Here is a 27,241-nt window from a genome sequence, read left to right as displayed (position 1 = left end):
TAAGTTTAACGGAAATACTAAATGTTGAGGTTCCCTTTGACTTTGTGAAGAAATGAGGCGTGAAAAACGTCACCTCTCCGGCCCCTTGACTCAGCACAGCGTTAATAAAAGACATGATGGCTGTTTTCAGGTTGACCTCATCGCGGTATCGGCCTGTATTCCGGTCCAGTTCATTTATAAGGCTCTGGGAGGAACAAACCACACCAGGTGTTACAAAAAATCCTAACACCTCGTTCCATTTGTTATTCTTCATTGCACATAGTGGTGGGTAATATGGCAAAAATGTATGCATGTTATTTTTTTATGTTTGGCAATTTTAATCAAAGTGGAAATTGTGACATTCTTTATTTAAGCATTGCCTTTTAAGCATCGCCATTTAAAATGGCAACATTTCCAGTGAGGTGTCCATCACCTGTTTGTCTCCAAGGAATTGTAGCTTTGCCTTGAATGTTCCACAGTATGGCTAGCTTGCATTTATTCAATAACACTAGCTTCAATTCTTACTATGAGCAGGCGAGAGATCTAAACTTGAAATCATGGCTTCACCTGCTGCTCATCTCCATGGAGCTAATGCCGTACTGTGGAAGACTTACAGCAAATTAATAACTAATAACATCTAACATCATAACATAAAATCATTCAAAACTACTGGATTTCGATAAGATTAAAAGTCAAATCAATTGGATAGCTCTCACTGCCCTTCCACCCACCTGGAATCGTGTCCGCTCGCAGGCAAAGCGCTGATAGTGCAGCATGGCCTGCAAGATCTTCTTGTGTCCCCCTGGCACCAGACACACGGCCCCCATGATCTCCAGCACTGCCACTTTGGTCTTAATGTTTTCTGTGGCGAGACTTTGGGCAATGATGTTGATGCTCTCGCAGTGGGACAGGACGTGAGCACGCCCCTGAGAATTGTTCATCAGAGCTTTGATGCAGCCGATGAGCGATGTGTGGATCTGGGATTCTGTGGTCTCATAATCCATGGTCTTCAGAAAATTCAGGATACATGTGAGGCCGTCCAGGTCAATGAAGCGTGTCACAAACCTGCCCAAAGTAGTGTGGTTAAAATATTGAAATTTCAAACTCTATTTTGATACTGAGAAGGCTGAATACTCAATGCCAATTCTGATACAGCAGTGATAACAGACACAACAGAATGTCATTTTCAACACAAAAATAATAGGGGATCCATCAACACTATTACCGTGTGGTCTTATACTAGTTCTCATATGAATAAAAAACAAATCTGTCACATCATGCCAAAGTTATTCTTTTAATTGAGTTAGTTTAGTTTAGCGGGAACATTGGATTTTTTGTTTGCTGTTTACTTGTAGTGTCTCATCATGGCAGGATTCATATAGACTTGCATGCTGGTAAATCTGTTGTGACATTTCAAGACGTCTGTTTTAAAAGGGCACATTTCCATAGTCAGAGGTATTGTGAGTGACAGAAAAGGTCAGAGAAGGTGGCATTACTGAAATGAAGATAACTGTAAACATTAAATTAATCTCTGCACCTCATTGGCTGCGTCCTTAGAGCCGTTTTTAAACTCTCTATCGTTTTGTTCCTCTCCTCCTCGTCCTCCTTCTCCAGAGCCAAAAGCGTTTTTCTCTGTTCAATAGAAAAAAAACAACAAATTTCACTCTTCTATAAAATTTGATTTACAACTTAAAGGGTGTGGCAGTGCATGCGTGAACCAAAGTGCAATAAACATGAAATAACTTGACATTAGTTTATTGTGAATTCCAGAAAAGCATGCGCCTCTGATTAAGTCCATCTATGGTTTTTGAATAGTGTGAAAGAGGATTTTTATTACTCACAGCTGCCATTGAATTGAGCTGATCAATGTAGTACTCAGGCCAACTGGTTGCACTTTTGTTTTCTTCTTGTTCCTGAAAAACAAAGTAGGAGAAAATGAAATGGAAAATTATTCGGTTTCTAGAAAAAAATAAATACATAAGGAAAAAGTTGTGGGTTCATGGGTTTACTTTATCACAGTAACACATAACACATTCATTACACCGGTTTTGCATAAGACCTTCACCCTTGAGAGAAGTTTCAGTTGGATTAGTTAAACGTTTGTGTCCCATATTATCAAAGTAGAAGCAGAGCAGTTTTGCCCTAAACACAAGTGCAGCCGGAGCTCAAAGTAGGGCGACACACTTTATCCCGCAGAACTTCAACGACTTTCAGGATGAGCCACAGCTGCTTAGGATATCTTAAGATTAGCAAACTTTGGATTGAGGGCACAGACCATTTTTAGTTGTGATTATTTCTAAAACATCCAACAGACAAGCAGACATAATAATACTGCTTTAAATGTTAAAAATAAACTACTCTTTTACATTTATTGGCAGGTTTCATATCTACAATGTGATGATGTCATTCTCCCAGATGAGGGGCAAAAGCCAGCATTTCCTATTGGTTGGATTCCAATAGGAAATACCCAAAAAGTAAACTCACAAATGCTGAACTTGATATTTTCTATTAGTGACAACACCCTACAACTATAGCTAAGCTATATTTTAAGAAAATTAATTTTAGCTACTGTCATCTGTATTAAATGTTACAAATTCAGCAATATTTAACAGAAATCCCAAAAATAGAATCCAGTCTGACCTTGTCTTTATGGGCTCTAAAAGGACCTTTGCTTTAGCTTACAGGCCCATTAGGCACCAGTGAGCTGTAACTATCAAGAGCTAATTGGAGTCTGGGCTGATCTGGGACAGTGTGCACATGACCCCATTGTGGGAGTTATGACCAGGGCCAGAGCACTCAGGCAGACCCTGGAACTACTTCAGTCCATTTTTGGGACTCCAGCTGCGGTGGGACCACTTCCTCTTTGCATCTTAAGCAGGTCGTCTGTCAGCAAACTTCAAACGCTGTACATTATATTCAGGATAAAGATGAGAGGAAATGTGGGGACCATATTTTCAGGAATTATTTGAGAAAGATCAGATCAAAGACATCTCAGGAAATGGAACTGCAGTGTTAGATAGATTGATATTACGCTAATGTGACAGGGCACTTAAAGATGTTTAGTGATTGGAGACGTTTTATTTAAATGTGAAGTGGAACAAACCCTTTTGGTAAATCAACTTGGCTCAAGATGCATAAACGAAAACCGAACAAAGACGGTCTTCTTCAGCATGATTTAATCCTCTCAGGTACCAGGCCAAAACAAACCTCAGCTCTGAAGCACTTATCTTGGGCAAATCTGCTTTTTTAAGTCTGCTTGCAAAAGAAACCAGTGGGCTCATGGCTGACAGCACACACGTCCCATAATGAACCCCCAGCCTCCTCCTTATCACTGCTGCACCCATGACGCGGCTGCACCTGTGGAACCAGAGCCTTCCTGTTTGATTTGGAGCAGAGTGCATTTCCTTTAGGGCTCCTCCACACACTCTTCCTCTGAGGGCTCTGGTGGTGGGTAACATCATCTGGGCGAAAGCCAAAGCCGCTGAATCAGCAGTATCCATGGCTATCTGTGTGTGAACGTGTATTGTACTGTACTGCAGTATGCCATGGAAGTGCAGTCAGCGTTGGGTTAGCAGGATCCTCCTTCATATTTTAATCAACTCAAGAGGGTTGGGTGATGTTGAGATCTTATTCCTGTGATGAAATTTTCATAAAATTGTGATATTTTAATTCACAAACATTCTCTTAAGCTCCATGTTTGAACAAAGACACTTTTTTCCCCACCCACACCTCCCAGTGGTCAGCCTCAGGAATATCATGATGGATGGATTTAAATGTTTGAACTTTCAGAAGAAGAAGCCGACTTTACTTACCTCAATAAAAAGATGCTTTTACATGAATCCTTGTCAAATCTAAATCCTGCTCCAAGAAAATCATGATATATATTTTTTGGCATAACGCCCACCCCCACCGTCCCTACATAAAGTCTGCTCCACCTGAACAAAAAAACTGTACATGGCATTTCTCCATTGCCTTGAGAGTACTTTGAATGAGGCCACGCAAACTGGGACACATTCATTTAGGATGGTGCAGCTCTTGAAACTCCTGTCTCAGTGGAGACGAGACTCACTGCAAATTAATAACCAAGGAACAAATCATTCACTGAAATATAGCCAGAAGTTAAGTGTAACATGAAGTTGCAACAAACCAGATACTGTCTAAACTACAATCCTTACAGTATAATAAAGCAACAGAAAGCCTTGGTTATTTTAGTTTTTTGTTCCAGTTCAAATCTGCAGTGAACATTTGCTAAACCAGGACACCCACAACAGTAACACAAAGCCTGGAAAATATCTGGAGCTAGTGAAACGTTGCCGCATCAGTTTAAACTCAATCAGGCGTCTGTTTTCACACAGAGACCGAGGGGCAGCTGATGGCCCTTTTATCACGAGCAGAACGGTAATGAAATATGACACCTCCACAGAGCTGCAGACTGTATTATGGCTGCAGAACACTTTCATGGGACAGGTGCATAAACCAGGACATGTTAAAAATACTTTGGTTCTACCCTAAGACTATGGGGGTCTTAGAGGGGATAAACTAACATTGTAAGACTAAGTGTTCACAATCTGTAAGATGACAAAATGACAAATACCAAGTCTGCATACCGGTATTCAACACACCTACAGTATATCACATTAATTTATATCACAAAACTTTGATATATAAATATATAGGATTTATTTGAGATAACACTGTTTTTTATATGTTGTCTTAACACCTTGCAGCCCAGTTTGCAATAGTTGTGCCTCTAGCTCTTCATGGAGGGCTTTGATGGGGTCGTTAAGAGCGTTCTTGCAGTAATGTGGAAAATGAAGGTGATTGAAGTAAAGCTAACTGGCATGTTTGAGAGCGGCAGAAAATGATGCCTCTTCCTTTGTAGTTTGTGGAATATGTGGGGTAGCTTGTGTCAGCATGTTCAATAGTACAGTGTCTACAGCTACATTTAGGCCGGTGTAATCTTTGTTAACACGTTATCAGGTTTACGGCCTTTACATATGTGTATGTGTCCTCATAAAAGGTTAGATAATGTCTGAGAGGATTTATAGACATCTGTTCAGTGAAAATGCCAAAGCTTGTAATACCAGTTCAGACAAATCCACCTAAGCAGGTCCAAGCATTGTAATTTTAATGATATTTCTTATATTTATATTGTAAATACTTTAAAACAGGCTCACTTTCTTCTGATGCCAAGAGGTATTAAAGGTTTTCACAGCATTATAAAGGTTTACACTTTGATTTTTCATCTTCTACGCTGCCACTACCTTCATCTGACGTCAAAATACAGACTAAAATAATCATGCACATTCCTGAAATATCCAGACAATCTGCTTGTGTCGGTGTGAGTTCAGAGCCACTGACGTAGAGATCGGAGCTCAAAGCGGCAGATACAAACAAATCAATGATAAACAGATATCAAGCCAACTCTGACAGTGTGTGGGTGAGGAACAGTTTGAGATGCAGAGATAGGTGCTTACCTTCTTTTTGCTACAGTAGATCTGCCATTTCTTCTCCGCGGGGAGTGCAAACATGGCTTCTCTGTGCTTCTCCGTCAGGCCAAGCTCATCCTAGAAAGAAAAAAAAAGTTAAAATAGCAACAAGAAGTACATCTCTGCTACATTAGGGCACTAGAATATTGATCCAGTCAAGTGAATCTGTGCTGGAGCAAAGGGAACATTGTACTTTATATGTCTACAATGTTTTTGTCTTTATATTTTTGCTTTTGGGTCCTCACTGGTTTTGTTTATATTTTGTTTTATTTATGTTGTTTTGTTATGTAGTTGATTTGTTAACATGAAAAAAAAAAAAAGAATGAACGTAGAAGTGAATTCATTTTTTGGCAAAATCTTGTATTGATGATAGAGAAAGTCAGAGGACGTTAAGATCTGGACTCTGGCCAATTATGTCTCATGTTTCACAAATTCACAACTACTACCTTTTGAGTCCAGGGATTATCATCATGAATTAGGGATGGGACGATAAACAATAATATTATTTATTGTTATAAAAAGAGTCAACAATAATCGTTTGTGGGACATTTTATGTAATCGCCATTGTATCACCAGAAGGAAAAAGCTACTTAACCACAAGGGAGACAACAGGGGGAAAACAAAGGGGTTTGTTGTCCCAGGCCGAAGGGTCTTAGGGTCCCAGAATTGTAAGACTTATTGCCCCGGGCCCCAAAATTTCTGTCGAGGACCCTGCTTATCCATAATATTCTCAGCTACATTGTACTTTTTTTTCTCTGATAAAGTGCATTTATATGAAAGTTGTTTAAATATGGAACTCATTTATAACATTTAAATTCATATCCTTAACATTTTCAAACTGTCAGCAACTTTAATTGTAATCGTGATATAATCATTAATTATCACAATTCTTTTGGCCATGATAATTGTGACACAAAATTTCTATTTCGTCCCATGCCTACGTGGAATATGCCTGTGCAATCAGGTAATAAAAAATGTATTAATGGATTAATTTGTTCTATATTTTTAAGGTAGTCAGTTGACCTCATTCTTTGGGCACATAACCTGAACCTGCAGTCATTATCCAAGAAGAGGCTTACACTTACTTCAAATGCAGGTGGTGACTTTTTTGGCCACACTGCAACTTTACCAGTCCTGGGACAAAAGAGTCTGGATTTTGTCTGTTACACATTCAAGGCTATATTTAAGCCAGAGCACAGCAGCTCTTCTCATTGTAAACCCACTCAGATCTCTCTTGGCTGATTTACCGGTGAGTAATGGCCCAAAGAAAAAGGCGTGGTCTATTTTCTCAAAATGAGGTAACAACAAACATCTGGAACAAACATGCGTCACAACAGCAAAACAGACACAGGGGAAGAGAGCAGCTGGATGAGTCCTGGTACTCTTTAGTCTGTTCCAATGTGGACCAGCAATTAAAGAAAGGTTCATAAGGTTTCTAAGATACTGTATGTCTATATCTATTATTGATGCTGCTGTTTAAGACTGAGAACTGACTTTAATTGAAGGACCTCTATGGTTATTATGCTGCAATTGAAGCACTGTCCTAGATCCTAACACATGTTTAATACAATGCAATCTCTGAGCTAAAAAAGTAATACTTAAACAGCAGACCCCCAACAATCCTAAACTTCCAACACTGTAATTGTGTTGTAATACTGGACACAAATTAAAGTGGGAAGATTCCACAGAATAAGATTTATCACTGAAATTCCTGGTATTGCACGGCCTTAATGTAAAAAAGACCTTCTTCCTAAGTTGACTTGTAGATTTCTGGAAAGTCTTTCTGAAGTTCAAAGGTCAAGTTTAACTGGTTGTAAGAGAGCAGATGTCCACAGAGTCTTCCACAGCGTCATGTTTTCATTTTGCACGGACATGAGCTGTTCCACTGTGCAAAAGTAAAAGCACGTGGCTCTTTCACTTGGTAAACAGAGCAACTGAATGCCCCCTTGTCATTGTACTCAACTTACTCAATTATCTTTTCATAAAGAGCAGGAGACAAAAACAAGCAATTAGCAGATGGTTAAGGCCAAGACACGAGGGGTCCTTCAATGTGCTCTATTGAAGTGAAAAAATGTCATGGCTAGATTACTGTGGTAACCAAAGGACAGAGGAGGGGGGCAACAGAAGGAGAGCAGGGCAAATCAGATGTGACAGACACAAGAGAGAATAGCAGCCCTGGCCCTAGCTCCAGGAGTGCTCACTGTGGAGGAAGAGTCTATTCAGAAACTGGATTGTTACAGTAAACAGCCACCAGAACATCCAGCATTTGAACTGCTTAAGGACTATATTACTGTTGAACGAACTGTTGTTTACGAGGGGTTAAGTAATCATGTGATTATGTGATCAGTGAGTCAGCCAGAATAGTTCTTTGATTTTTTTAAAATCATTAAATTGTTACATTTTCAGAACCAGTACTCAAAAAGATACAATAAAACCTGGTTGAACCTGGATTTCAGAGATGAGTTCAAATATAACACAATGGTTGCTTCCTCAGATTGATGACAGCAGTTACATCTTACCACGAGCTCAGAGAACATGCCGTCCAGTTCATCGTAGCCGGGAATGGGTAAAGCGGGCTCCATGGCCTGCAGGGCAAAGTCCTCCCTCAGCCTGTAGGTAATCTCTGGATGGTCGCTGCTATTGAAGCAGCAGAAGATGAAGGAGAGACCCCCGCGGCTCCCGCCGCCTCCTCGTTTGCGGGGGGCCATGGCTCAGGCGGGATGCTGTGCTCTGCTCCTGGGCCTCTGCAGCTCGCTGCGTCAGAGAGATCTGCAAGAGACACAAACAGGAGCTCAGGACACAGGGGTGAAAATGTTACAGCAACAATTTTCCAGGCTCAGAATAAACCTTTAGTCTGAAAATGGGTAATGGCAGAGTCATAATATTTGAAGGCAAAGTACAATGGGCTCTATTACTGTGGGGGAGCTTTGAAAGACCTAATTATGTCCTTTATACAATAGGGCTCTGTGAGAGAGTGAGAGCAGAAATGGAAACTATCATTTCTAAGATTGGTGTATTACGCCCCTTTCATGTGCCCTTCCTCTTCACATCGGCCCGTCCTAATGAGGGATGGTGAGGGCGGTGATTAGAATGAAAAGAGTGGGCGGGGACTGTAATAGACAACATGTTAGTGAGAGTCTCACACAACAGTAATGTTCTGGGCTCCAACTATCATCCCAAATTCAATCTGGATTTGGACTGGACTGCACCTCAATCATGTATTTAACCAATGTGCAGAATCCTCACCAGCTACACTGCCTTCAGCTGATATAAATACATCCGATACATCAGCTGTCACATGACCAGCATCGCAGAGCACGGCTGCCCAGTCCGGCTGCCCAGTCCGGCTGCCCAGTCCGGCTGCCCAGTGCATCTACAGTCAAATACAGAGATGGACATGTGAGTTAAGAGAATAGTTCCCCTTTCAACTAGGCCTGTCACGATTACACATTTTGAAATGTGATATATTACTGCAGAAAATATAGACAATAAACAATAATACTGAAAGTAACTTAAACACTAACACAATATCCTAAATCAGGATCCCCCCCAAACAAAAAACTCTTTTATACGTAGAAAATTATAAAAAAAAAAAAAAAAAAGTTGAGTCTCATTCTGCCATTCAGTACAGCTCATGTTTTATCTAACTTATTAGATGAAGCAGTTTGCCAAGTTCTAGAAAATCCAACTCAACGGGCAGTATAGAAGTCTTAGAAACAAGAACTTTGTTGGATAACTCTTTAATACAAATTGAATAATTGGGAGCAGTGCGTCACCTGCATTCACCAACCCTGAGAAAGATCAGCCCTTGTTGACCACAGCTCATCTCATTGGATCTGAGAGTTGAAAGGAAGGCAGGGAAATGTACTTTGTGTTGGTGACCTGCAACTGCCCACTGCAAACCACTGCTCTGATGACCTTTCCCAGACTTCCTCTGAATCCGAGGCTTTGGTCAGACACAGCACTGAAGTTTCACTCTGGACCGCTGAGCTTCAGTTGACCGAGGACACATGAGAACAGCTCAGACAGTTTGTGGCATATCAAAATGTAGACATAAACCGTCCCTATCTTAATTTAGGTTTGGTTTTCCTGTCTGGTAGAAAGCAATTTTGGTAACACCAAAATATTCTATTATTTCACATTATTTGTACATGTTGATGGTAGTTTCTAAGACAACCAAACACATCTCAGTTCTTCTCATACAAGCCATAGTCATCACTTTATAAATATATCCTTTATAAAACAGCATAAGCAAATTGAAAGAAGTTTGTTTTTAATGAACGTTACTGGATAGAAACTTGCTGCTAGAATCCATCACATAAACAGACTCCTATTTATCCAAGCTTGTGTCTCTTCTGAGGACTACTGAGCCCATTGTTAAACATGACCAAAGGGGGACGTTTATTATGGCTGGACCATGTATTTCAAACACAGTGAAAGTGTGTAGTGTGATCTATGTCCTCCATGCAGCGCCTGAGGTCAAACGGTCGCTCTCTCTCCCTTTATAACATGGTGGTTTGTAGTGTATTTATTTTGACACATCCTCGTCTTTTCCAAACAAACTACCAGGCCTCTGCAGCAGCTGCGTGGCTTCACACACTCAGTCTATTCCAGCACAAGGCGAAGAGGCTTTTGAAGAGCTCTGACCATATTAGTCCAGTGAACGACTGCTTTTTCCATTCACTATTTTACTACAGCTACAGTGTCGTAAACTTTGTGTAAATCATGAAGAGGAGGAGAGCGTTTCAGTCACAGCTCCGTCATTGCCCAACGATAAAGACAAAGCTAGTGACTTAAAGCGTGCTCACGGGCTGCACTATGTTAGGGAAGAATGTGGCATACAATTGCCATGTGTAATAATGTAGATAGAGCTTTCAGAGATGGTTCAATTGAATGTAATCTGAAATATGAGAATAGTGAATATCTTTCCATATCTGTGTCGGCTCTCAAGCTAGCACTGAGTTTAAAATATGAAAACCAACTGAACATGGACTGAGGTGTTCACATTTTTTATTCTACATTTTAGCTATGTTTATTATAGGAAAACTGCATTTTTAACAATAAATCTGATCATTTGGAAAACAGATATTGTTTTGCTGCTCACCCAAAGCCGCTTCAATTCTAAACTGAAGAAACGACTAGTATGAGCAGTGAAACGTCTTCACTCCTACAACTTTTTGTCCAGTGGACAGATTTAACTTTGGCTTTTACTACTGATCAGACCTGAACGACTGAGGGATGACACAGACAAAACAGATATTGGTTTTAATAAAAAGTATGTGCCATAATAGTGTTCTGTAGTACTTTGCACATTGTTGGTTGTGGGTAATTGTTAAGCGGAGAACTGTGCCATTAGCCCGGAGGTTGTCTGTCAGGCGGGCAGGGCCTGTTGGGACAAGAGGACATTCCTGTCATTTCCAGGTGAGCAGTGACCCTCCAGACCCCCCCTGTATCGCCTCACCTGTTCCTCCATTCACACGAACTACTGTCCAAACAAAAAAAAAACATTTACCAAATCATCAGTGACTTGTAGCAGGACCAGGACAATGATGTATCCTAGTGTTCATGCATGAACCTGACTTTTGGCCCCTAGTGGAGAAATGTGTTCAACACAGGAGACACATTCCTTTGTCCAGCTCAAGACCGTCACATCCCAAAGTCAAACAAACACGTTACTCTTTGTCTCCACACATTCGTATCCCCACATTGCCTTGTTGTTTTCTTGACCACGAGGTTTCAATAGTAACCTGGCTCGAGTCCAGACAGTAAAATGACTGCAGTGTTTGGGAAATGAGAGTCTATCGGGGTGCCTACCGAAGACCTCTCCATGAAGCCAGTTCTGTTGACTGGACAGAATGCATGTTCCCATACCATGAACAGTATATCTGTTTATATTAACACTTTCGCACCCTTCTGTTAAGATGGTTGTGTGCTGGTCTTTTTGGCGTGGTAGTCCTGGTGCTAGTCCTTATTTTAGTCCCAGGTTAGTCCCAGTTTTATTTAGTCCTGGTTTGAGTACAAACTGAAGATAAAAGCTTTACTCAAACTGAACTCATGTGTGCTGTGTAAACATCAGCACTGTATAACAATTGAAGGACTTGAAAACTTGAAACTAAATTGTTTACAATTTATTTGACTACTTTTAGGTTTCATTGTTAAATGACTGCCATTATAAAGCACAAGTGTATTGCTTTGAACAATGCCAGCAGACTAGACTTGGGACTAACACTAATAGTTGAAGGTGTGTTATGGAGCAGAGCTGGGCTCTGGACAGAACACAGTGGACAGTGGAGCATTAGAAACAGATGTGAGAAAGAACAGCAGCTGCAGCTTCTCAGGCCTTTCATTTGAATGTTTCTGATTGAGCCTACAGACTCATGCAGTAGACTCTCATTCTCTAATGTACTAAGACACCACTGTACAATATACAGTCAAAGTAAGTGGCCTGTTGTTATGAACAGTCAAACACTAACAGAGCACTTTGAAATAATTCAAGCTGAGACTTAACCTTCAGCTCAAAGTGAGCACCATCGATCCTGCAGTAATGACCTTCACAAAGACTACAACAAGAGTCCTTGCCCAAAAGGGGTTTGTAAGATGTTTTACATGAAACAGTAATTTAGGCCAAAAAGTTTTAAGTAAAAAACACACATTTCTATTGTGCTGATATAAAGTAGGAGTCCATGTTGGTGGAGAGCTCCAACTGTGCAATGGTTGAATGGGAGCATTTGGCGAACATAAGTTTAATCTTCTTTTCTGGTTTAGGATTTAGGATGGATCAGACTTGTGATTTGATGCCTGTCTCACCCCAACATTGCTATAGTCTTGTATACAACACATACAGTGGTGGTTCACACTGGTGAATGTGAGTCTGGGTGAATCTGGAGCATGTGACATTACTGCGGCTGTGGCAGAGCACTCTGCCCTGGGCTGCTCTCTGCACAAGAGGCTTATGGAGACCCTGGTGCACTTGGTCATTTATTTTGGATCAGTCTGGACAGCTGCAAATAAAGGGCTCAGAGTCCTACGGTGAAGGCCAGCGGTCGTCCTTTCAACAGCTGAAAATCTATCAGCGCCTCCACTGACAAAACACCGGAGCAACCTGTGAAAACTGCTTTGAGCTGAAAATCTGACCAAAACAATAATACTTTTCCAATTGTGATGGACAAAAATTAATCTCTCCATTAGGGATTATCCAAAAAACATTAATCAGATTATTTTGTAATCCAAACAAATGTGGCAAAAGTGTGCATCTAAACATCATGGCTAAGGTTCAAGTATTTCACAAATGTTAATGGACAGTAATATACTGTGTTTTTTAATGTGTGTCCCCAACACAAATCATCAATACTTAATAAAAGAGAAATGATTTTATAGTAAGCAGTGTTTGGATGAGATACACAGCTGCAACTCGAGTAATGAGCCACGTGGCAGTGGGACATTATAAAATCTGCCATAGTAAGTGATAATGGAGCAGCTCTATATTGCCCACTTCACACATAAATCATGATTATTGACTCATTGTTTACTCCTTACAGACAGCAGGCGCAGCATGTGGGGCTGAATGGAGCTGTTCAGCTGGACACCACACGCTTTGCTCCCTCTGATGAGTTAATGGCACACAGTCCATAGTAATGACCAAGGCACAGATGGAAAAGGCCTTGCTAGAACAGCTGACGCACAAGTTAAGATGAGACTAAATCAATCAGTCGCCTAAACCATCTTAAGTCTGAAAGTGGTCGATCTGCTCTGGCCTGATACTGGTGTAGGGATAAGTTACATTTGTGTGTGCAGAGAAACGACAAAGCCACTGCCTCAGGAGCGATGCTGTCACACGGCCTGGGGACTAGTGACCAACTGGTTCATGTTACAGGATTATTATGAGTGAGTGAAAAAGAGAGTAGGAGGGAGCCAGAGAGGAGAGATGAAGGGAGAAAAATAAATGGGAAGACAGCAGAGGTACAATGGAAGCATTTCTTCCTGTGACCCGGACAGTTCACACACAGGCACTGCTGGACGGTCAGGTTCAGTTCTTTGAAGTCTGATCATTGAACTCTGACTCAGGAGCAAAGACGACTTGTTCGGTAAATACAAAAAGGAGGCCATGTTGTGAAAAAAAGCACAATCATATGGGTTGTAGGGTAGTAAAAAAAAAGATACTAAATCAATACTAAAACTAATATCAAAACAGGCAATACTCAGAAGTAGGATGACCACAATAAAATTAAATAAATCATTAGTTGTCTATGTATTTATATTAAATACAATTATGGTTATATATTATATTTATTATCTAAAGAGTTTTATGTAAGATTGGGCTGCAAGATTAATCAGTCAAATCACATCACTATTTGAATGGATGCTTTTGCAAACCACAAAGGCTGCAATTTTTCAAGGACCACAGTTTCCTCCAAACAAGAAAATATGTTGCTAGTCCTGTAGTTTAAAGCCGTTAAAATGTAATCTTTGTATAGAATCCCATTTTAAAAGCATAAATCACAAAAATCTATACCCAATTATAATGCTTGTCAAAAAAATTTCAATGACTTATTTTTCCCAAATCATTTATGTAGTGCTTTCCTTGCCCTGTCTGTTTGTAATGTGAGATAGTGCCTTGAATACATGTAAGCCATGATAAAAAAATATCATTGACAGACATCTTGCTGGTGCAGAAACAAGCTGTACAAAACTAATCTAATAGTTTCCACATCCTTCCTCATTACTTCTCCATTCACACATTTCATCTGAGACATTAGCCGCAGTTGTCCTTTGTGATGATGATGATTAGTGAGGAGCGGTGACCACATCTGTTTTCTGGGGGTGAGTCAGAATCCGGGTTTAAACATCACCACATACAGACGCACAGGCAGAACAAGTACAGAGAAACAGACTGTGACCAACACAACACAATAAGGATCAATGATAAGAGCAGATCCAATCACCAAAGCAGCAACAAGATAATGAAGTCCTCCTGTCATAAAGGCTACACCAGGGATTGTTTAACTGTGGGACCGGGACCAAAGATGGGGCATAAGGCTGGGAGTTGATGACCGTGCACAGGAAGATGGATTCTTGTGACATTTGTGAGTTCGCTTCACAAACTCACAAGAATCCATCTTGGTGTGCTCTCACTGTGAGGTTAAAGTGGTGGACTAATCATAGAGCAGCAATGAGGTTTGTGCAGAAGTCAAAGGCCAAGTGCCCAGGTGAACCAAAACAAACATGATGATCCCTCCAGATGTACTTCAGCCTATTTTAGCAATAATACAACAATATTTTGTTAGTGGAAAATGTGCAAAAGGTAAGCGCTTTGTGCAGGAAAGATGTCTGTGCTTTTCTCTCAACTGGATGTACCAAAAGTAAGATTTTTTTGTTTGTTCCGCTGTTGTGACGCTTTGACCAATCAGATTCAAATAATCGTCATGAAGTTCAACATTTTCCGATCGCTAATAATAATGATAGTAAATGAAAGTTCTTTAAAGTGCATTATTCAATCCCCCATGTTGTTGTGGTAACATATTATTGTAGCAAGTTACTATTGTAGCCACAGCTGCCCTGGGGTAGACTGACTGAAGCTAGGCTGCCAATCAGCACGAATCTACCCCTCTGACCACCACTAAAACTCACACACCACATTCATACTAGGCAATGTGGGTGTCGTGTCTTACCAAAGGACACAGTGACAGTATTCATTAGATCCACTGCTGCCCCATTGTAGTACTGTGGTATTCTCAGTGGATCTCCCATCCTAACTAACCAGGCCCGAACTTGCTTAACTACTGAAATATGATGAGATGTTTCAATCAATTTCAATGCCCGGTTCAAGTCCAAGTTCCAACTCTGGTTCGAGTCTTTCTCATGTTGTCCTAGTTTAGCTGAGAATTAAGAAATTGTTTGCTGCTTCATTCAAATGCAAGTTTTACTTTATTAAATGCTACTTGGTGAACCAAATCTGGGTCAGAACTTGTGTGTGAAATGGACTACATTAACTTCTAACAGATGATTTCTATTTTTAACAACCTAAACAACATCACTCAGTGGCACTCCCTTTTCACTTTGGTCCACTTGAATAGTCCCAGAAAGCCTAGAGAGCATAGGTTTGGATCTGGGGAGTGAAACATCTGAAATGTGGGGAGGACAGAGATGAAACTCCAGGTTAAAATGCTGCTCCAGCACACATAGCCTAGACTGACTCGTTCTCACCTCTCTCTCTCTCTCTCTCTCTCCCTCCCTCTTTCTCTCTGTATTAACATTCTTCATCAGGGCAGGCCATTTGAGTGAAGGTTAGACTTAGGGAAGTGTTGGAAACCGCCAAACACAGCAATATCCTCAGCAGACCTTGGTTTAGTTTAATGGTCAGGGTTAGTGAAATGGCTACTCTCCAAAACTGTAAAAAAATAGCCTTAAACCACTTCAAAGTAAACATGGGACATAAGAGCTGTACATTTAAATCATCTGGTGTGGCAGAATTTACCGTTAGATAGTGAATTACAAGGCTACATTGATTATACTTACACTTTGGTAATGTTGCTTTGAAATTATCCATGTACACGAATTGGCTAGTATCCTGGTATTTTAATGCACTGTACAGACTGGGATGACTAGCAGCATAGCAACCTCACAAATGTTCAAATAAAGACACTTGAATAATATATCTGAAGTTTATTTTCTCCAAACTGGTATCAGCTCAAACCATAGGAAATGTCCTATGTCGAACTGCATTGTTGAATGTAGCGTTATAAAACCTCCCAAAACAGAAGCTTGAGAGACAAATACAGACACGTAGGCATCTGAGCCCACGACACAACGCGAGATCCATTAACTACCATTTACATAGTGCAAACTCAGCAATGCAATCAATAACCCAATATGTGAGCAGAGAGGCAACTGACTGTCACTAAACACACATCTTCAGTGGCTCAATGGACGATGGTCATAACGTATTTAGCCATTACAATAAGCAGTAAATAAAAATTCACTGCTGAAAAAGTGCTGTGGCGCAGACTTTGAACTGCACGCCTCATAAAATGTATAAATAAAATGTGTGGTAGTAAATATGATATGATAATGTCCCATCAGGGCGGGCTCCATAGTAGACTCCAGTTTCTCATAAAACACGGGTCCACAGCTCATCAATAATGCGTGTTGACAGCAATGTAATCTCCACGCTTTAAAATTCCTGCTTCCTGCTCAGTTGTCATGGCGACCGGAGTGATGGGTACAGAGAGTGGGGCGGGTGGGTGTTTTAATGTAAGACTCTCTGCCCATTACACCGTCTATAATCTGCAATAGGGGAAACCGGATTGAGTGTCAGTGGACAAAATCAAAAAGGGATTATATGTAGGACCAAATATGGCTTTGCGTGTGACGACGGCACTATAAAATCAAGACATTAATGCGGTGTGCGGAAATACTGCAGCGTATCGTATAATAGAGGAGGTATAGATCGAATGGTGTGGTGGTTATTTGAGAACGATGACAGGAAATGGGGTGAACGCATTGTGTTGAAGGTGACTTTCGTTTTCATTGACCTGATTTAGAGCACCCCGCCCCATTACAGAAAAAAAGAAGTGTGCTCCTCTCTTTCTCCCTCCCCTTCTCACTCACTTGACACTGATAACACTCCCACACCACACCGCAGAGCAGAGCTGTGGGAGGTAGCAGGGGCGCATTTTTTTAAGCGCCAGATCACCCAAATAACACAGCAACCTTGTCATTACCGGGGGCATTTCCCTCAGCCTTCAGGGCCCGGTGTGTCGGAGCACCTTTTCAGTCAGTCATTCAGTCAGAAGCCCTTCCCCCCCGGTTACTCTGGCAACAAGACACCTCCTAATTAGATAGACATAGCAGCATCACCTATCTATGGAGGAGCCCAGCGTGCATCCTGGGAGTGATAAAGCTGAACAGAAGCCCTCACTCCCGTCATTTGGACTCTGATAGCCCATGACTATCTGTGCACTGGTCACATGTGTCTTTAGCACATTCCAGCCTGCAGACACAAACCACTCCCTAGCATGCATTAGATTAGACTTGGAGCATCTTACCCAGTCCAGGAGGGAGCATGCATTCCTGTGTTATCCGTCTTCTCACTGCGGCGTCAGGCTTTCTGCCCTGTCGGCAAAATGAGTAATGTCCACTTTGGTTTGAAGCATTTCCAGAGTAAGGTGAGGTATTCCACACAGGTCGGGAGCTGTCTAATAGGCACCTTGGATGACGACTCAGAGAAGGAGGAAAATCCCAGCGGAGTTTAGTTGGAGAAAAGCTCCGGCATTGGATGTATCACCTCCTACTCCCAACGAGTGTCCGCAGACTGCTGTAGGGGCACAGGGACAGCACAGATGTTAGGAGTGTGTTTAGGCCACGCCCCTTTTCAACACTCCCTCGTCCTAATAGGAGGCAGCTCAGCAAGGCCACCGCCCAGTGCTCAGCCCCTCCTCCCTCCACTCAGCCTGTGCAGTACGGGTTTAGGGTTTGTTTGGAGAGCTGTGAGAGAACAACAAAACTAAAGGTGTGTGGGATTTCAGTGGGTCCAGAAAAAGCAGAGGAGCTAGAGCAAAGTGTGATACAGAGGGAGTAGAAAAAACCATATTGATCCAAGTACTAAACAATAATAATTTCATATTCAAAGTAGAGAACACATACAACTATAGGTTATTTTTGACAGTGTAGAAGGTTATGAGCCAAATAATTATTATTCTTGCCATATTTGAGTATCCCTAGAGTAAGTATAAACAAAATATTGTTTTTAGTTTGTTGACATTTTTGTTTAAAAGCCCATGTAGATTAGAAAAGAGGCACAGTACAAAGTACATAAGGCCAAGTACATAATTGAAAAAAATGTAATAGAGTAATAACTGAAATAAATTTGATATATTGCACAGTCCTACATACAATCTCACAGGCTGCAAACAGTTGGACTGAGGAAATACACAGGGTTCAAACACAACCCACGAAACAATCTGAAAACCTCCCTTCTGATTTAGAGCTATAGTATCACTCACTTCACACAATTAGTGCATTAACTCCCACATCCACACACCTTCATGGTGCAACAACCTTAAATCAGAGCATGGCATTAGAATAAAACCGACTGACATGTGACCTACAGGGGCGCTGAATCATATCTGTCATATTGTTGAATATAATCTATAAAATAAAAGACAGGTGTGCTCTCACACAGATGTGAGCTGCTCTCGCAGGTTTGACTCAGCCTGATACAGGTGCTGACAGGTGTTGCTGACAGGTGCGACAAACCTGTCTATGTTTCCTGTTCAGAGGGGTAAATAATGATCGATCTTAAGGACGACATTATGGCTGTGTGGAGGCTGATTGGTGCATTACCTTTTCTCTGTGTCAGATGTGCTCAAGCAGCTTTACGCCTTAGGGAAGTCACAAATCAAACCACAAAAGCTTTCCTAAACAACAGTGAGTAATTATTCACCTTTGCCGCAGGGGCCCCAAATTAACTCATTTGCTTTACATAAGAAGCTCTTGGCTTTAATATTGTTATGTAAAAAAAAGGCCTTTTTGTTTTGGAGATATGCACAATTTGAGTAATAAAATATAATACAAATATTTTAAAAGCCTGAAAAGAGAGTAGATTAAGAAGGAATCTCGCAAATAAGATATTTTTTGTGTTACATTTCTGCACATCATGTTCGATACTTGAATCTCCATTAACTGCATTTTAATCAATATTGTCAATTGTGGATATTGAATATTGTGGTTGTATATTCAGTTTTGACAGTAACCCATCCTTGCCGTCCCTTTTCTTTCTTGCCATTTTAAGAGGTTCTAAAATACATGACCTTATCTATTTGAAGGGGTGCCAGATTATCACATGCCCTGACAGTAGAATTATGGGAAATAATTTGAGAGAGTGCAGGCCCCTGAGAGTATGAGAAGATAACACAGAGGCTGTGCAGTTCAGGAGTGACTCTGAAAAGAATGTCCTGCAGCTGGAATAACAGACAGATCTGTTCCCATGGCAACAGGCTGCTGTTTGCCCCATGGACATTGACCCAGGAGCAGGTACTAGCCCCACACCTCATGCATGCAACGCTTTGGACACCAAAAACAGGACCAAGACTAATCTGCTGAACAACATTGTGATGCATATTTATGTTCTCATTTATGACAAGCTACGGTGTAAATCTGATGGAGTTTAGATGACGCCACTTGTAAGGGGAGCAAAAAGGCGTAGAATCTCATTGGATACAGACTCCAGATGACCCTGAAAAGTGCACAAGTGATTACAAGCTTTCACTCACAGATTACACAGTTGTACATTGGTGGGATTTGGGGATGTGCATTGGACAAGGACAAACTTGAAACTTGTTGATTGTAAAGAAACATAAAGCCATATGAGGCCAGTGTTTTTAAACACTGCATGGTGCTAATGAGAGATTGACAGTCCAGACTGTGTGTTGCAGAGGAATGTGTGAAGGGAACATTATATTACATCCGTATCATGTGGTGGAGGCCCTCACTGTACATATGTTTTATCTTGGGTGGAGCCTTATAAATTCCAACTGTGGAGCGGCCCTTCCCTGCCAGAAGACCCTCAGCATCACTAATTAAATGGCCCGATTAGAAAGGGTCCCGCTGCCAGTGCCACCCTCAGAGCCTTGTAATTACCCCACGGAAAACAGGGTGCATCCCAGAGGAACACACTGCTGACTTCTGCTTCCAATGATTCAATAAAGCACAGTGTTCAGGACAGTTATAATCAGAGAACAGCGTAATCGTGGTAGAGGCCAGAGGCTTTCCCATAAGCCACTCTGGTGTAGTGACACCAAGAAGAAAATGGCAGCTGCGGAGAGCGTGCTTGTTATGGATTGACAGAATTTCTGGGTTCAAAGGCTGTGTCTGAACTTTGTGTTCCAGCAGATGTGGGATTGGCTTCACACGTCTTTAGTAGAGTTCGCAGGATATACTAGAGCACAGCATAATGACCACAGAAGAGGAAGCATGTACACAAATAAAAGAGGAGCGGTAATCCAACATAATCCAATCAGCACTGGTCTGCTCTGACACTGAAGACAGACGCTTATTACAAACTCCACAGGTTGCGTGCAGCCAAAGACATGATCCGGTTTGCATGTTTTTACTTCTTAAGAATAATAATGCCTTATCCTTGTAATGCATTTTATAGGCTTGTCGAAGCAATACACTGTAATCTTTATTCATTCACTGCCAATCTGCGCCATCAGCACAACTGATCACCAATCACCGATGCACACAAGACATTCATACTAGGCAAGGTAGGTGAAATTTCTTGCCCATTTCTTGCGGAAATCAATCATCCGACCTTCTGGTTCGGGGACCACTGCTTGCCTATCCATAAAGAAACCTCTGGTCAGTCTGTCAGAAGAGGGTTGGTTAAATGCTGCTTCTCCTCAGTACCATAACCAGAGCCCTATTCCACATGACTGCAGATTGTGCAGAATAATAAGAGTCACTGAACAGAAAACCAAAGGGGATGTTTTAGGGACGATGACAGCGGCTGTTAAACTGGATGGACCTGACAGCTCTGCCCTGTGGTGTCTCAGCTGTCAGCAGCACAAACAGAGGTACAGAGAGCTACAGAAACACTGGTTTGGTGCGAGCTGTATCATGAATAGCCGTAGGGATCAGAGCATGAAGGAAGCGTGAAGGAACAAAGCAAAACAAATGTCCAAATTATTTCCCAAGTGGATCAATAAACTTTATATTCAAGTCAATTTGAGGTGGAGGGGCGCGGTCACTGAAGGTGTAACACTATCACCGTTTGTTAGTGCAGCTGCTTCACACAGCACATGGAGCTGTTGTGAGTCTTGCTTAACTCAGGAACCTAGGGCAATGGCCTCAAACTGTGGCCCAGAAGCAAGGCTGTCTGCTGTCCCTGCGGAGAGCATAGAGCCTCACAGAGTTCCCTGTTCAGATAAGAGCAGCACACTAGAAAATTTTAAACACACAAAAGGTGCTCTTTAACCACAACAAATGTGCTCAACTCTGCATGACTGACATTAGCCGTCACAATCACAGCAATGTGTCTAGGGGAAACCAACAGTTCACAAAGACAATCAGAAACAAAGCCCATCTTCATTTAAAACAAAAAATAGACTCAAATAAGGCAGGCCAACAAAAAAACAGGGCAAAAAAAACAAAAAAACAGGCCAAAATGGTTTGCACATAGAAAGCCTTTCTTGAAGGACAGAATCATTCAGACTGATGGGAGAGATAACCCAATAGCCACAACAGGTTGTGTTTTTGTGCTTTGCACGAAACATGTCAGGACTTGAGTTTGTGGAAGGAGGGCTGGACTGTGTGAGAGGTTCTAAGAACTTGGACTTTGGGCTTTCAAACACACAAACAGTGAGCTGTTGGTCAGGTCACTGCAGAGCATTCTACATACATGTAAAGGGACATGTGACCCTGTTATTGTTACTGTGAATGCTAAACGCCGGATGAACTTCATCCTCTTGATAAACACTTCCTCCGAGCCTCTGGATGCGGTGATAGAATCTTTAAGATTAATCCTCTTTGTATGCCCTGGAAGACAATGCGAGATTTAACAGTGAAACGCCTTTATATAATCCATAAGGATCAGGATCACTCTGATGTCCTACACATGTAGTACAATGCCCACTGAACCTATATGTTGTCCTAAATAAACACTAATGAGGGGAGATTAAATTCAAAACATTACAAGTTGTTTTCACTTTGGAGTAGCAGACCTTCATAGAATCCATAGAATCTTCATTGATGCTCTTCAGAAGAACATTACTAAAGAGAGCTAGAAAAAGGCAAAGGGACGCACAGACGAAACAGACTGCTGAGCCTCACACAGGACATGGGACTGACCCATTGCCCTGGAGCTCATCAGCAGTACAATCGGAGGTTGGCTTCACTAGTTTTAATGAGGCATTATTCCTGTTTAAAGCATGTCATACACTATGAACACTGGCCTAAACAGGGAAACCAGGATCTAAGCAGATACTTATGATTTTCATTTAATCAGCTTCAAACTAAGCACGACTAGAAATACAAATATAGACTCAACTTACCAGTCCAAAATGTTTCATCAAGTAAAATAAAATATTCAGTTCTGTTGTCAGTAATTCTGCATGACTTGGGTGATAGTGCCCTTTTTAGAGCCTAGAACAGACTCCTAACATGAAGTAGCACACAATCCTATGTTCTCCAGAGTACAGCTACATCAAGTTCAAATAATCCTAAAATATCTGGTGGTGGGTCACCCAGTTCTGCTGGTTCCTGTGAGGCCTATCAGCCTGACACAGGAGTGGGGCTTTTATTAGGACTAGAAGCCCATTTTCTCTTCATAAGCTTTACATTATGTACCAAAGATCCCTGTTATTCACCCATAGCCTGAGAGCTGTCAGTTTAAGAGACATTCATTTAAAATGTGCCTGAGCTTAGTGCTCAAGCTAGAAATGGGGCAGTGACCTCTGACTTCAGGACAAAAGGGGGTCAAGAGTCTGTGGCGGGAGGGGCTGTCTGCATCAGGAGTCTTATTTGGTTTGGTTCTGTGTTTACCAGACCTACGTCGGCCTCATTAATAAAAAGAACGCGCTGTATATGTCCCATCTTGTGAGCTATGTGGAGGAATAACGCAGCCACACCAAACATAACATCATACAGAATTTTAGCCTCAGGATTTGTTTATGTCATAAAGGTCTACATTGAGTGTACTCTACATGGATCATGTTAAGCCAAATATATATTTTTCTATTTAAACGAATTAAGATTAATCTTTTAAGAAGTAAACTATTTTGAAAATGCTGGGCTGTTCGGGGTGTGTCCAGCTATGGCAGTCTGACTCAAGCTGAGGACAAGTGCAAAGACGCAGGGCAGGTGGGGGGCAGGTGGGGGGCAGGCGGGGGGCAGGGTGTGGCAGTGAGGGGTGCCATAGCGACAAAGCAAGCTGCAGCAGAAAAGAGATGCTAAATGAAGCCATTGTCTGGCCCAAGTGAAGCACAGCGCACAGAGAATGGCACATTCAAACAGTCACAGGCCTATTGTTACAAGGCCGGAGCACCGACCCGTAGGTCCAGAGCTGATCCCACATCAGCCTCTGCACTACAGAGAAGCAAAACATGAGAAACATGTTCAGTTTGTAGGTCACACACAATGACCACAGTGAACAGGGTTTGTATGACATTATGAGGACAGCCACAGACATATGCTGCATACTATAAAAGTATGACAGATTATCATACACAAGCAGGTCATACTATTGGCTTTACAAACAGATCACACAGGCAGTGCTGCACTAATGAGGAGTCACAGAGTTCATTTGTGGTGTTGGTCCTGTCCAGCACTTTGTAAAGTGCAGGGTACTCCATATGCCAACTATGCACCTCCCAGAGTTGCACCATGTGACAAAGTTGCTCTTTAGACTTGTAATTCATAATATATACAAGAAAAGACTAAATATTTATTTCAGTCTTGTTGTTTACAAATATGTGTAGGCTGTTTGGTTGAGTGACTGCATTTGCACACAGCACACTTGTAATTGTGTGCAGTGGGAGGTCATTAGGAGCAGTAGCAGACACCTACTTGTGTGTGGATGCGTGTGTGTGTGTGTGTGTGTGTGTACATTAATGCCAACACAACATAAAGGCTCCTGATGACATATGGGGGCTCAGCTGTGTTAAAGGTCTTTAAATGAGATTTGTATGAGTAAAAAATAATTAGACTAAAGCCTTTGTTGTTACGTAGCCACTTACTGTGTCAACATGAGGCCTACTGTGAGCCGGTGCAGGAGGCCTCTCTGAAACCGAACACGAGGTCACTCAAACTCCCCTCAGGTCTGCAGAGCCTGTGCCGATGGACACTGCACTCAGCTCCTTGTGTGCCTGTGCCTGTGTGTGTGTGTGTGTGTGGGTGTGTGCGTGCGCCTGTGTGTGGACTACAAAGTAAAACTGCATGTTTGTTATGAAAGAGCTATAAATTGTGAATGTCTTATCAGTCATCTATCAGGGCACAAGGGAGCACTGGTCTGGGTACCAACCGTAACAGACTAAATGTACTGCCATCATTATGATAAAACAAAAGAGCTAGCTGTATTGTAAACATATTAAAGGATTAATTTGTAGAAGCCTCCAACAAATAAACCTACTCAATATCAAAATATAATCCAAATTATGTAATTTCTGACAAAAACCTCACAATTTTCCCTAGTGTCTGCATTTGTATTGAATTAACTACAAAGAAGTAAAGTGAGGAAATACTCCATGTACACTCAATGGAAACACGGTGTCAGATGTTGTGAGTCGTGAGGAGTGTTTTTGCGGCCGGTGCGGTGGGTTCAGGGCTGTAATCACAGAGGGATGACATGAACCATCAACAAACAACTGGAGCCAACAGCACAACAGCAGCACTGTTGCTGACGGCTGCTCAGTGTTGACAAAACAAGGAGCAGATCACTTTACTAAAAGGGACAATGCACCACTCACCTGCCACAGGACCTGCTGAGCCTGTAGCCTGAACACACAACAACCTCATTACCGATGCAAATATTAGGCACAAATATTGACTGAGGTAGTTACCATAAGGAAGAAACAATTGTAAAATAGTCAAGAACTATATGCGTTTACATTACACTTTTGTGCAATATTTGCATTTAAGACAATTGAAATATCCAATTTGACACAGAAGTCTTCTATAGGGACCATGACAATTTGTGAAAATACTAATGTAATAATTGTATAAACATCATAAAAGGGAGGATTCTGAACTACAGCTTTCATCTGAACTTGGATCATATCAATGTTTGGGCACTAGAACTTTAGAAATAGAACTGGTACCTTGGCATACGCGCTATAAATGCCTTTGTTATATGATTATCTCTTCACTTTGATACATGACAGTTGGTAAGTTCAGCTTTTGTTGGGTTTCAGATGACATCACAACATTCTATAGGCCAATAATATTTAATACAAATGGGGGCAGCTAAAAATGATACTGTTAAAACACACATTTCTGGTGTAAAAGTGAGTTCCTGTCTCTAGTCACTAATAAAAATGATGAGGTTCAACATTTGTGCATTTTGAATATTTCATGGCAAAGTACAATATTGCAATAGGCAAATCTGTCTCTCTTCTAGAATCTGAAAACCAAACAATTATTTAAGACTTTTGCACTTTGTGGGCTGTATTTGAAAAGCTGGTCACACTTGTACACTGGACGCTATTGAGAGGCTGCAAAGTTGATGGAGGGGCATGTTTTGCAGACAGAGAAAGCCGCTCACACAAAGAGCCATAGCAGCGGCTCACTACATGCACCTACAGGCCCCTCAGTGATTTAGAGCATTTTAATTCTCCGGAATGCAAGTCCTTTTCTGATAAGACTCGGTGAGAACCACAGCACCAAGAGGAAAGTACTGCAGTAATCTCTGTATAATGCCCTCTGACCCCAACAATTACATCATGTTTTTCTTAAGTGAGTCATTCCACTTCTGGGCAACAGTACAGTAACACATTTGATTACTGAGTGACAACAGGTAGGCTATTGCATGTCTCACAGCCTGCAGGCACGGCACCTTTATAAAGTATAATGTAACAGTGGAGGTGCTTCATGGCTGAGTATGACCTCTTTTCAACAGAACTCATACAGAGGAGTAAGAAGAAGGTGGGCAACAGTGCGTGCAATTAAAATGGAAGCAAATAACGAAAACAATCATCAATTTAAACTCAATGGCCTTGCAATTATTTGATATCGTATTCCAACATTATTAAATAAATGACAACAATGAGACCCCAATCACTGCATATTTACAACTATGGTCACGCAGGAGGTCATCAGTTTAATACAGGATTAAAGTCAGTCACACTGCGCACTAAAACCAAACGGGTCTTTTTAAAGCACGAGTGTAACTTAAATTTACTTTAACAAATAGGAATTACGGGTGGAGAGGTCAACGCAGAGACAAGACTAGAAGGCTGATCATACAGTTGCAAAATACATGCAAATGTCACCCGACTCCAGCCTGAGCCCACGAGCGTAAACAACGGATGAGCAGCACCATCAACGAACTCAATGAAAAGTGACCGAAAAACGCACAGTAAAAAAGCCACATCCACAACAAACGTGACGGTTACAGAGATGAACGCACACACCGGGCAGAGAGGTCAGCTCCACCTCATCAAACAAGAGCCCGGACCCGGTGTGGCGAGCCCCACAGCGGGGCTTTGTTTCAAACATCAGGGGAAAAGTTTCAGTCCAAAGACAAGCTTCTTACCTCTGTGCGTCAGACATATTTATGCCTTCTTGAATCCACAAACTAATTCGAGTATGGCAAAGCAAAAGGAAAAACAACGCGTAGACGGCTGGGAGATGATTAAACCGACTGGTTGGCCCGGGGTGGCCGTGATGTCATCGGCTCACAAACCCAGTCAGTGCGCATGCGCTGTTCTGTCCCACACTGGGGCATTATGGGCGTTGTAGTATTAAAAATAATACCAGGATGGTTTGAGTGAATCAGTAATAATTGTATTGTAATTGTAATTGTAGTATTGTAATATCAGTAGAAGACCTTTGCCTAAACATACGTTTTAAAATATTTTGCATATGAAAGTTGTAGGTAATTTACCAAAAATGCTAATGCTAAAGTTATGTTGGCATGCTACACTTAGACTTTGATATCATTAGTCTATTTAGTTTAATTAAAAGTAAGTAATTTAATAAAAAGTATACTGACGTATGAAAGGATTATAGTGGCTGAGACCACTGACCAGTGCCCTCACTGTCGATGTGCCCAGGGCATTTAC

The 27,241-nt window shown here is 41.5% G+C and overlaps 1 protein-coding gene across 4 annotated transcripts in view; it reads right to left on the bottom strand.

Annotated features, from left to right (window-relative positions):
• LOC117393091 (disheveled-associated activator of morphogenesis 1-like) overlaps positions 1–26,858 on the bottom strand; it is a 37,083-nt gene extending 10,225 nt beyond the window's left edge. The window contains exons 1-8 of one of the 4 annotated variants that reach the window (XM_033991267.2): positions 26,713–26,858; positions 17,513–17,781; positions 7,988–8,237; positions 5,457–5,546; positions 1,821–1,892; positions 1,517–1,611; positions 711–1,044; positions 74–184 (exon numbers count right to left, since the gene is read on the bottom strand). In XM_033991267.2, coding sequence (XP_033847158.1) covers positions 74–184; positions 711–1,044; positions 1,517–1,611; positions 1,821–1,892; positions 5,457–5,546; positions 7,988–8,176 — 891 coding nt within the window. In that variant the 5' untranslated portion in view covers positions 8,177–8,237; positions 17,513–17,781; positions 26,713–26,858. The remainder of the gene's footprint in view (positions 1–73; positions 185–710; positions 1,045–1,516; positions 1,612–1,820; positions 1,893–5,456; positions 5,547–7,987; positions 8,238–17,512; positions 17,782–26,712) is intronic. The other 3 variants (XM_033991269.2, XM_055232153.1, XM_055232154.1) reach the window with 3 other exon arrangements.
• Positions 26,859–27,241: the final 383 nt, after the last annotated feature.

This window comes from Periophthalmus magnuspinnatus, chromosome 24, assembly GCF_009829125.3.
Source record: "Periophthalmus magnuspinnatus isolate fPerMag1 chromosome 24, fPerMag1.2.pri, whole genome shotgun sequence".
NCBI lineage: Eukaryota > Metazoa > Chordata > Actinopteri > Gobiiformes > Gobiidae > Periophthalmus > Periophthalmus magnuspinnatus.
Note: the sequence above shows the minus strand (reverse complement) of the source record. Positions and strands in the feature narration are given on the sequence as shown.